The 11,562-nt window shown below is 32.3% G+C and overlaps 2 protein-coding genes across 2 annotated transcripts; one reads left to right on the plus strand and one right to left on the minus strand.

The window, feature by feature from the left end:
* The first annotated feature begins 5,098 nt into the window (after positions 1-5,098).
* On the plus strand, positions 5,099-8,675 carry LOC122605345 (dr1-associated corepressor-like). Its single transcript, XM_043778272.1, has 6 exons — positions 5,099-5,302; positions 5,637-5,709; positions 6,885-6,978; positions 7,110-7,226; positions 7,319-7,373; positions 7,986-8,675. Exons 1-6 carry the CDS (start codon positions 5,270-5,272, stop codon positions 8,460-8,462), a joined length of 849 nt encoding a protein of 282 aa, XP_043634207.1. The 5' UTR covers positions 5,099-5,269; the 3' UTR covers positions 8,463-8,675.
* A 734-nt stretch (positions 8,676-9,409) lies between these two features.
* On the minus strand, positions 9,410-11,562 carry LOC122603524 (cysteine proteinase inhibitor A-like). Its single transcript, XM_043776249.1, has 3 exons — positions 11,359-11,562; positions 9,900-10,104; positions 9,410-9,611 (listed from the first exon to the last, which is right to left on the minus strand). Exons 1-2 carry the CDS (start codon positions 11,461-11,463, stop codon positions 9,910-9,912), a joined length of 300 nt encoding a protein of 99 aa, XP_043632184.1. The 5' UTR covers positions 11,464-11,562; the 3' UTR covers positions 9,410-9,611; positions 9,900-9,909.

Below are 11,562 nucleotides of genomic sequence, written 5' to 3' on the forward strand. Positions count from 1 at the left end.
TGGAAGTTTTTATTAGTTTTATTGTAATTTGGGGATTTTAGAAAATTAGGGTTTTTTTTGTAACCCGATTGGAATGAATTTGGTGTAAATTTGTAAAACCCCTACTTTTTAAATATAATATATGTGCTAGATAGGTTGTCTATGATCCCGCAAGCCATAGTTATACTTGAAGCTAGTAGATAATGCCCCTAAATTAGCAATCTAAAGCTATTATTAGTGTTAAGCACAATTTAATAAAATACAATTGAACAAAAATTTTTATTAATAACTAATTGAATAGTAAATAATAATATAAGTCTCACAAGTTGAGATAACAATCTAAAATCCTTATAAATATCCAACAATTTAATCATCAAATAAATTATAGTGTATGTAAGGCACAAAAATATAACAACCATCCTAAAATTATAATTATGAATTCCTATGTACAAAAAAATACTTGAATATAAATAAGTGTACATATAAATATCTAAAATGAATACAAGAATACAACTAAAGGGATAAAGTAACAATTTTGGAATGCAAATGTATGTACACATACACACATACACGACACATGCATATTTGTATATACTAGGACACAACTAACTAACCTATATGTACAACTTAGTACATATGACTCATATAAAACAAATGCGTACACATATATGCACTTACACAACATTTTTATACAAAAAAAATGTAGAGACTCTTCCCCCCCCCCCTCTAGGACCGGCCACACACACACCCTCACACTTTCTCATTTCAAAAATTTACTTTTCATTTAATCATTCTTGAAACCCCCATTTTTCACACACACTTCACACACAATTTTCTCTCCACTCAAGAAACTCTTCTTTTCTCTTTTCTTCTCAAGATTTTCGGCCAACATCAGATCAAGGAGAAAAACATAACCAAAAATCAATTAAAACATATTAATAATAAGGATTTTAGGCTAGATTATTAAAGAGTTATAGTAAGCAAGGTTTAAGGGTTATATTAAGGTTGAAATAAGGGTTGTTGGAGCATCATTAGGCCACGAAATTTCTACCATTTCTCATCAACAAAAACGTGTGCAACAAGGGTATATATCTTCATCTCTTTACTAGGTTAATCTTGTTCTTGTGTTTATTAAAAAGGTTTTATCAAAAGTTCATGTTTTCTTCATGTTTTCTTTTGAAAATACACTTGATGAGGGCAAAGTTGATAGGATTTTTCTTTCCATGCTCATGCATATTGAATCCATGAAGAAAGATCCAAGGATTCAACTAGTTTAAGACCCAAAAGTGTAGTTATAGATTATATAGCTTTTGATATGGTTTTTTCTTGTGAAAGATGGTCATATTAATATATATTATGAAGAAATATTTTCTGGAAAATTTGATAAAAATATGTATTTGATGTTATATTGTTAGATCCATAAAAGTTTGTATCAAAAAGTGTTGATGTGTTAATAGTTTGTAAAGTAACTTTTTATATAAAAAGATGAACACATTTTATATAATATTTGTACATATATTTCTGGAATATTTCATAAAAATATGTTTTCATGTTGATGGATTTGAGATGGATGAAGATTTATGTTAAAAAGGTATTGATTTAAGTGCATATATGTTAGATTTAAGAAGGTTGGATTGTTATTTGGATTATGAGATGGTTAGAGACTTGTATTAACTGGAAAATATGTTAATCTTAGTGAATATAATCTGGAAAAATTTATAAAAATATCAAGTATGCAAGTTTGAATCAAAACAAGGTAAAATATGCTTGAAATCGCAAACCGAAAACATGCAAAAATGCATTTTGAGCACACACATGCACCATAATCTTTTGAGAATGAAATTATGATGAACCTACTGGAAATATTTCATATCAAATGTATAAAATTCAAGTCACTTGATGCATGGCAAGAATTAGCTCAAAAATCACCTTTTCGGGTCAAATAATCACTAACCGAAAGCACAAAATTACACATATCACACCACCACCACCATCACGACTTGAACCACCAAAATATGATGAACTTACTGTAATATTTGAGTTAAGAATGAAAATCCATTTTGAAGTACCTTTATAGCCTAAGAAATGAGGCTAAAATCACTATTTCGGTAAATGATTTCTAATTATAAAGTCCTCAATTTAAGCAAGACACAAGAGAGGTTGAATTGATATGAATTTTCATTGATATGGGTTGCCAAAAAGGCCTGGAATTTTCGGACTAAAGCTCTTGTGGTGATTTGTAAGAAATTCTATGATTTAATGAATTAAAATGATAATTAAAAGATATATAAATTAATTAATAAATTATATAAATCATGAATCTGATCAAAACTACTTAACCAATGATAAAAGTGACCAAAACCTACTGGAAAAAAAAATAATTACAAGCAAGGGAACTAGAACTATGCAATTTAAAAGTAAATTATTAAGTAAAAGTCACTAATTAATCATTATTACTAAATAGATAGAAATAATGCACAAATAAATATAAAAATCATAATATTACAAATAAAAAGGCTTAGAAATCAGTAAATAATCCATCTATAATTATATAGAGATAATTTAAGGACTTAAAAATAATTATAAGGATATATTTAATTAATAAATCAATAAAATAAATAAATACTTAATTAAATAATATTAAATTAAATAAATAATTATAAATCAGTAAAATATATCAACATTAATATTATAAGAACACAAATGTCAAATATGGTTATCAAACAAAGTATGCAATGGAAAATATATATAAAACAAAGTTAAACTACTGAAATTCCAATAACCGAACAAAATCGTATAAATGGCTTTCACTACCAAATGTCTTCAAACCAAATGAGGTGAACAACATAATGTACTTGAATTCCATAATTAAACAACAACCAAAGATGGGCAAGTCTACTAGCATACATCTCATGATCTAGTTTACTAGTCATGCAACACACACTTACGTTGTGTATATTTTAAATACCATGGTTTAGGCTTGCTCGAGGGACGACACCACTAGACGTACTTCACGCATCTGATCAGCCCCTTTTCATACTCCAATCAAGTGAGTCATAGCCCCCTTTCAAATTATTTTATGTGTTTAACTATCGGGATGAAAAGCATGATATATAAATGAAATTGCTTTTATATATATATAAATATAAAATGATTTTTGATAATATGACTATGAGATGAAATGGTTTAGTATGTTCAATGTGATAAATGTTTTATGATGAGCTTGAGTTCTGTCAACCTGTTTTCTTTCGGTACACTACTATTTACTCCGAAAGTGGAGGCCTGTAGTTAGAGAGTTGTGCAACTAGGTTTCGTCCACCCACCCATAAGTGTAACGGTGGAAGGTTGGTTGCCTTCGTGACAACCTTCATTTCCAGTCCGACCATAGTGGTGCTCTAGCTACCTTAAATTTGAATGGTCGTCTCCATGGCACGACCCTATTATTATTAATACGGCACTTGATTGACAGCTTGTGCTATGAAATGAATTATATATATTATTGGACTTGATAAAATGGTAGTAGTAATGGCTCAAGCATTTACTCATCAAAGTTTACTTGAATTATGCCCATGTGGCTAAATGATATTGATATTAATATGTTGGTTATTATAAGTTGAACATACGCTTTAGAATTGATTATTTGAAAGAATACATGGAAATTTTAGGACTCATTATCCTTGAATATGGTTGGTATATATATATGTGTTGTTAGTTAAAACCTATAAACTCACTCAACTCTCGTAGTTGACACTTTTTCTTCATGCTTTTCAGGTTTAGAGCAGTAAGTTAGCTTCATGGACCGCTTCTTGAATGTTGTGTGTTTGTTATATGGTTGGACAAGTAACGCAAACATTTGATCTTTTGATTATGAATTTGGTTATCTAATGGATTTAGACGTCATCTTGAACTTGTAATCTTTTGGATTTGAATGTCATTTGAAAACTTGTGTTGATGTTTTATATTTAAATCTTTTGTACCATGTCGTTCTGTGGCATCTCGTGTTTCCGCCTTAGTCGGGGTGTTACAAAATTCTGGTATATATATGGGTAGGAGGGTGTAAATGACTGAACTACCCCACACGTGAGACACACATGGGTGTATTAACGGCTAATTTCAAACGGCACATTATTGTTGACCAAGAATGTAACAGGTGTGATATGACAGGGATATGTTTCACGACTTTTGACATTTTTGTATCAAACTTGCAAAGTGTGTGATAACACAGGAACCAAAAATGCAATTCGTTCTAATCTTTATCTTTCAAGATAATTTACAAATTTTTATTTCGCCATCAAAGTTTTGTATTTTAAGATTTACATATTATTTAAAGATATGTTTTTTTTTCTAATGGTAACAGTTGACATATTAAAACTAATGAACCGCATTCAAGTCTGTGTCCAATTGTTATTCCCGGCCAACAACCGGGTATAATACTAGTTATAAGTGAAAGTTAAACATTTGTGGTTATTCCAAATATGTTTAAGGAATAAGTTGAACTTGAAATTTTTCGTAAGGAAATATGTTTTTTTTTTGCAATAAAACCATTATTGGATGAGATTATTTAAGCTCATAAGGGGTAAAGGTGTAGTGTTATAAATTGACACTTTGGCAAGAAATTAAGCCAATAAAATCACGCCACGTCGCATTGAAAAAATTTGCAAACTTTTGCCGAAAAAAAGCCAAATTTGATGGTGTAATGGCCAAAAGAAGCTAATTCTTACAAAAATAAAAACAATAAAAAACAAATGTTATAAATGTTGGTGCCAATTCTTGCCACATTTGGCCAAATATAGTCGATCCATCTTGCTAATTCACCTTATGAATGTTTGCCAATACACATATTATAATGTTGTCAAAGAGCTAATGCTTATCAAACCAATTTGCCGATAAAATAAGCCGACTACACCTTTTGTCTCTAAAAGTTAAAAACAAACTAAATAAAATGAGAGATGATGTATTTTGAAGTTTGACCGATCTGAAAAGAGTAGTTAGTTAAATTAATAAAATAAAATAAAATTCAGTTAAAAACCGAAGAAAGAGCCTAATAAATAAAAAAGGAAATATCCAAATAAAATATAAATACAAAATTTCTTCAATTCATCATCTTCTTCTTCTACATTATTCCCCTTCCCTTTTCCAGGATTGCTAATTCATAATAAAAAAAATACAGTACTAATATCATTTTAACTTTAATTAGTGTAGTTTTTAGGGTTTCATTTTCCATACAACAATTATAATTTCTGTAGTTTTTATTTATTTTATATACTATCGTGTTGGAGATTCATTCACCATGAAGAAAAAACTCGATTCTCGTTTTCCAGCGGTAAGTAGAGTATATATTTCCCCTATTTTTATTATTTTTATCCATTACGTACTCTTATTATTTTTTAATTTAATTGTGTATCCATTTTTTTAAATTTCTGATAATTACTCTACTCTATATAATACGGAAGACATGCAAAATTTGAATAACTGTATTTTAGTGGACCCCATGGCGGTGGGGGACATACAACATAAATTCGGAGGTTTGAGAGTCCGGTTTTATGTTTTGATGTCCCCCTTAACCGGTCCGTTTGGGACCGGTCAGCCAATGGGTTGTTTTCGATAATAGTTGTATGTGGTAACATGTGTATCATTTATTTGGTTTGATTAAACAGGCTCGAATAAAAAAGATAATGCAGGCTGATGAAGATGTTGGCAAGATTGCTTTGGCTGTTCCTCTTTTAGTTTGTAAGTAACGAATAATTCCGAGTTACTTGAACTGTATTGATGTATTTCTTTCCTGGATTTTAGAAATGCCGCCTACGTAATTTAATAATGTAGCATGACCAAAGAATGTCGTGTTGTAACTTTCATGGCTCATAGCTTTCGGTACTTTGATTTTTCTTGTAACTAAAGAGAGCGTTTGGGTGTGTGTACCTTATCGTTTTCTAAATTGAAATCCAAAATGCTGTTTCATGTGTTTGGCTATTCATTTTGGGTTGATTTAAAGGAAACCACACTTGTTTCTATGCCAGGCGAGTGATGTTTATTTTGAACACAGCTTTTATGCGATGAGCATTAAATATTATGCACCACTAAACCCATGATCTATACACCACTAAATTTGCTTGGCAAACTACCAAATATTCTTTATTTGCATTATACCATGTCCTATGTAAGCTGTACTTATTGCTATACTAGGTATATTAGGTGGTGTACAAGATTCCTCCCTTTCCATATAGATTCTTTACGATATTTGGTATACTAGGTATATTATTTAGAGTACAAGATCCTCCCTTTCTATATAGCTTGGTAACGAAATTTCTGCTTGTGGAAACTATGCGAATAACTCCATTTTGTACGCAGTACGCCTATAAGAAATCGTTAGTGGGAGAAAAGCTTATCAAATCAGTATTTGTCATGTTAGATTCCAAATAGTTAGGCATATCTATATAAGAAACATGTAAAAATAAAAATGAGTATGTAGTATCTATCTTCTGGATCCTGTTTCACGAATGATTCTTGTGAAGTTGTAACCACAAGTGAAATGTTGGGTCCACTTGTCACTCAAAAAAGGGGATTTGATTTGGGGGATAGCTTCTCTTAGAACAATATATGGAAACTTTTATAAGCCCAAGGTCGTATTGGAAACTCTCTCTCTTCCATTGGGTAGGGATATGACTGCATCATACCTCACTCATACACCGCACCCGAGTCATATAGTGTATTGTTGTTGCTTCATATATTAACCTCTTTATCTTTCCACGTTTATTTCTCTGTGGAAGAGAGACCGTTAATGTTTTTGTTACCATTTAAAGCAAAGTTGTATAAATATAAGTGCTAATGGTGGTAACCACCAAGTTACTCATTTGAAGGAAAAATTAACAATTGAACTAAATGAGTTTTACCTTACAAATGCACAGCTAAAGCGTTAGAATTATTTCTGCAAGATCTCTGCGACCGGACATATGAGATAACCCTTCAGAAGGGTGCAAAGACTTTAAATTCTATGCACTTGTAAGTAAATTATCATTCAATCCTGTACTCTTTATATTTTAAATCTCACTATGTGGTTCATTACTTCAGTAGTCACGATAAATTTCCTTGCTGATTTTTTGTTTTCTTTTTATTTTGCATCCATTTTGTAGAAAGGAGTGTGTCCAGAGTTTTAATGTATTTGATTTTCTGAGAGAGATTGTTGGTAAGGTCCCTAATCTAGGTGGCTCTGATGCTCCAGGGGAAGACAGATCTGCAACTAAGAGAAGGTTTTGACGTTTTTTATTCACACTTTAATGTAACGGAAATAGATTTGAGGTTCAACATTTGCTAATATTGATTTAATACGTTGGCGTTCCAGGAAAGTTGCTGACGATGACAACCATGATAGTGACGAGGCAAACAGAGGCAGGCCGGTAAGCGATCATATTTATTTTGATATCATAGATAATATTGATATACATATATACTTGTGTGATTAAAGAACTTTATTAGAGTTGTGAGATTGAGGTTCACTGGCTGTGCAAGCTTTCTGCATTGTTCTGTAATCCCAAATCCAAAAACCTTTACCCCGCCTGCATATTGCTTTAGGATGCCGTATTATATCTCAATTTGTATAATGTGCTATCCTGTTAGTTTTTGAGTAATGTAGTTACTATAGTGGTGGCAAATTGGGGCAAGTTGAGCATTGGACTTTCGAAACAAATTGTGCTAGTGAATGTGTTGAGCTGATTATATATTTATCCGTCGACTTTTTCTTTTTTCTTTATTTTATTGTTCCTTCGAATAATAATTAGTTTGGGTACATTATAGAACTGCAGATTACATTAATGAAAATATCTTTTGTTTTTGAAAGAACAATTTAGAAGGTTTATTGCTTAAAAAAAAGACTTTGATTGACTTTAGACCCATTTTATCTATTTTCATTGTCAATATTGCATCTCTACACTGTTTGCTTCCCTAAAAACATTTTATTTTATGATGTGAAACGAACAATCTTCATGATTAAAGATTTTCTTTGTCTTTAGTTCCAGCCACAGACTGTCCATATCAATGAGAGTGGTGGCAGAGGAAGAGGGAGGGGTACCGGCAGAGGTCGTGGCAGACCAAGAAAAGTAGATAAAGAGGCTGCAATGATGGCAGCATTTACTTCTGAAAAAAATGAACTTGATCCTGTTGTATCTCGTGACAATGATAACATTATAATGCAAGAAAATCTAGGGCTTGATTATAAAGAAACCCATCTTGCAGTTGACCCGGCTCCAGCCAGGAACTTTGACCTCAATCTAGACTTGGATGAGAATGGAGACACCCCACCAATATCATTAGCACCTGTAACTCCTGGTGGCTCATCAACAAAGCCTAATTTTGAAATGAAACCTGAAGAATATCCAGGGTGGTCTATGGCAGATATGGAGAAAATGGCAATTGGTTCAATCAGGCTTGGTCATTTAAACAGCACAGTAGTAGATGAAGAGGAAGAAGATTATGATGAAGAAGAATGATCATATAGGTTGGTTAGTTGGACACTTTTTGGTTAGTTAATTAGCAAAATGGGGTAGATCTTAAGTTAGTGTAGCCAACCAAGTAGACGGTAGGATAACGTTAAAGAATGACTCGTTTCTTTTGTTTATGAAGTAATGCTTGACGTTGTACCTTGCATTGCAGGTGTAGATATTGCCTAGAAAATTCTATTTTGTTTGTTCTGTTGCTTTGTATATACAATGTTCACCCTTTTGCATATTTCACTTCTTTTTTGCTTCACTATGCAGTCATACGAATGTCCAGATACTGCACCTATAAATTAATGGAGTGCTGGGGTTGAATAGTGTATTTGATGTCATTATCCTTTTATGACATGAATGCCTTACAAATTTTAATCAAGACAGTCATCAGTTTGAGTTTTAGATATATTAGGGGAGATGCAACGTGCCGGAGTCTTGGAATTTGTTGTGTTTTGTCAGACTTTAATGCTCTTTCGAGGGTATCATGGCAGGTTATAACCAAACTGCAAACCTTGTGATATAGACTATCAAGGTACGTCAGTTAATGCATTGTACAAATCAACATCTGTAATTGTCATCTAAAAATCGTTCACAATGATTTACTATTTTAGCAGGTTAGTTGTCTATGGATGACTCATGGGTCAGTGGACAGATTTAGTGTTTCAGCTCGAAAAACCCTATGTGTGACATACTCAAGTACACATCTAATTTTGAACACACTGAAGCTGAAGATGTGACAGTATATCATCACTTATGTGTCAACATATGTGACGTACATTTTTGTCAGTGGTGCTTAGTTCAAATTCTAAATTTAGCCACACAACTCATTAATAATCGATACAACATGGATCTACTCATGTACTATAGACCTTTGTAGCATCAAAAAACACAAATACTTCACCCAATTAACATGACATACCAAACAGAAACAGTAAAAACTGCATATATGAACATAAAGAACCAATTTTTCAGAACGGACTACTTAAAGTTTAGAAACATACATGTTAAATAATAGGTAATAGATCATTTTCCAACATCATCCACGTCCTAACATACATATCATACGTAACAAAAACTCACAATCACAATAGAAATATTAGTGTTTGCTTGAATATAACGACAGCATGTATTCAAGCTTTCAGCACTCACCTGCATTTAAGAAAACGAATTTTAATCAAAGCAAAATTCACAAGGAGCTTCCAAGTATTTTATATCAACGTAGATTATCTTCTAGTTTGTATTCATCAATACAAACATGATAACATATTTGCCTTAGATATGCAACCGTATCTTTTGTGTAAAGTACTTAAGATATTGACGAACTGTCAAATTTTTTTTAATTAGAACACATTTTGAAAAATTATCTTTGCTTCATAACACGAGGAAACATTATTGTTAAGAAATTAAGTACAAAACATTGAAGGGTAATGGATATACCAGAGGAAAGTTAAGCTGAAGCGGCAGCATCAACAACCTCAAAAGCCTGAAGCTCCTTGAAGTTCAACCATGGCTTAACCCACACCTTGGCTTCATAGGTTTTCTTCTGACCGCCATCAAGTGCTTCAAGCGTGATGTAGTGCACAGTGCCTGCTACCACCTGTTCCTTGCTACTTACTACCTTTCCAAACTGCAAAAGTGAGTTCTGCATAACACAATAAAGAAAGGGTAAGTTTAGTATGCCTCTGATCATCCTAACCGGCTAATCCTAATTTCTGATTAAGAGTTATGATGCATGGATCTTAATTTTGTAAAATTCATATATGTAAAAAACACTATATATATACATGTATTAACTTCTAAACAAGCCGGGTTGGATCAAGTGGAAAACCCTTGCCTCTAGAGACAAAGGTCAAGGGTTTGATGCTCATCCCTGCAGGCCGGAGGTCCTTTTGGAACCGCCTCTCTACCTTTGGGTAGGGGTAAGGCTGTCTACATCTTATGTTCCCCATACATTTTCTCTTTCCATTTAAAAAAAACTTCTTAGAAAGCATCAACCATGGATATGATAAGAATAGGCAATCCACCATACTTTAAAAATAATGCACACGCTTTCAATAGAGAAATTGAGATTACAGCTGAGTTTATGCCGATAATTTGTTTCGACTTCTAGGTGGTCACGGACCGTAAGAAGACAAGAAATCGCATTGGCTTTACTTAGACAAGTTTCTGGCGTAAAGCAGCTCTTTTTAGTTATCTAAAAAGGTTTTTCTTCTACACAAAACTGGTTAGATCATCCTTACCCGTGCTCAATCCACAGCTTGGTGGTCAAAATTATGCCTGGGATCCCGGTGTAGTAATCACAAAGTGAAAAGGTCCAGTTTCGATTTGAAATTAAAGATACAAAAGTACATAACCCAATAGACATCATAGTTTACAAATGTTCAAACCAAATATCCATTCTCAGATAGGCACATATATTGAAAAATCAACATAAAACATAAAAAAGTTTCAATCAAATACATCCATCCTTATAATATAAAAAAAATGTGAGAATATTTCAAAAATTTCATTTTGAAGTATTATGATACGAACCCATCCCATAATAGGCTCGCATCATGCCATAAGCTAAGTAACCGCCAATCAATCCCATACTTGGCCGATGTTAGATCATATCATATTATAAGTCCATTATATTACCATAGTTTATACTTAAATATCGTGTTTAACAACACATTCATCCATCAAAACGGAGAAAATCACATTTTTGTTTTATACATCATTAATCTTCAATTTTTGTGAACAAATTAAGAAAATTTGCATCAATCTATTCATATCTTACTGCTTATTTAAGATGTAAAAGCATCAGATTTAAGTGATCTAACTGTTTTTATTTTAAAACGTTCATACTATTATTCACCTTAAAAAAAACTTATAAATAAATAAAATAAGGGAGTACCTGTTTTTTGTTATGCTCATCGACAGCGAACTGAGCAAGACTGTCCAACTCAAGGCTGTTGGCAACTCCTTTAGACTCACTAATTCCCCCAAGTTTACTCCCCATTTTTTATTACCTGATGAAAACTAAAGCTTATTATGAAAGCAGATATTTCAGTATTATACAACTATAACAAAAATCTTCAAAATATATATAGGGTTTTGT

Source organism: Erigeron canadensis, chromosome 6 (genome assembly GCF_010389155.1).
Source record: "Erigeron canadensis isolate Cc75 chromosome 6, C_canadensis_v1, whole genome shotgun sequence".
NCBI classification, from domain to species: Eukaryota; Viridiplantae; Streptophyta; class Magnoliopsida; order Asterales; family Asteraceae; genus Erigeron; species Erigeron canadensis.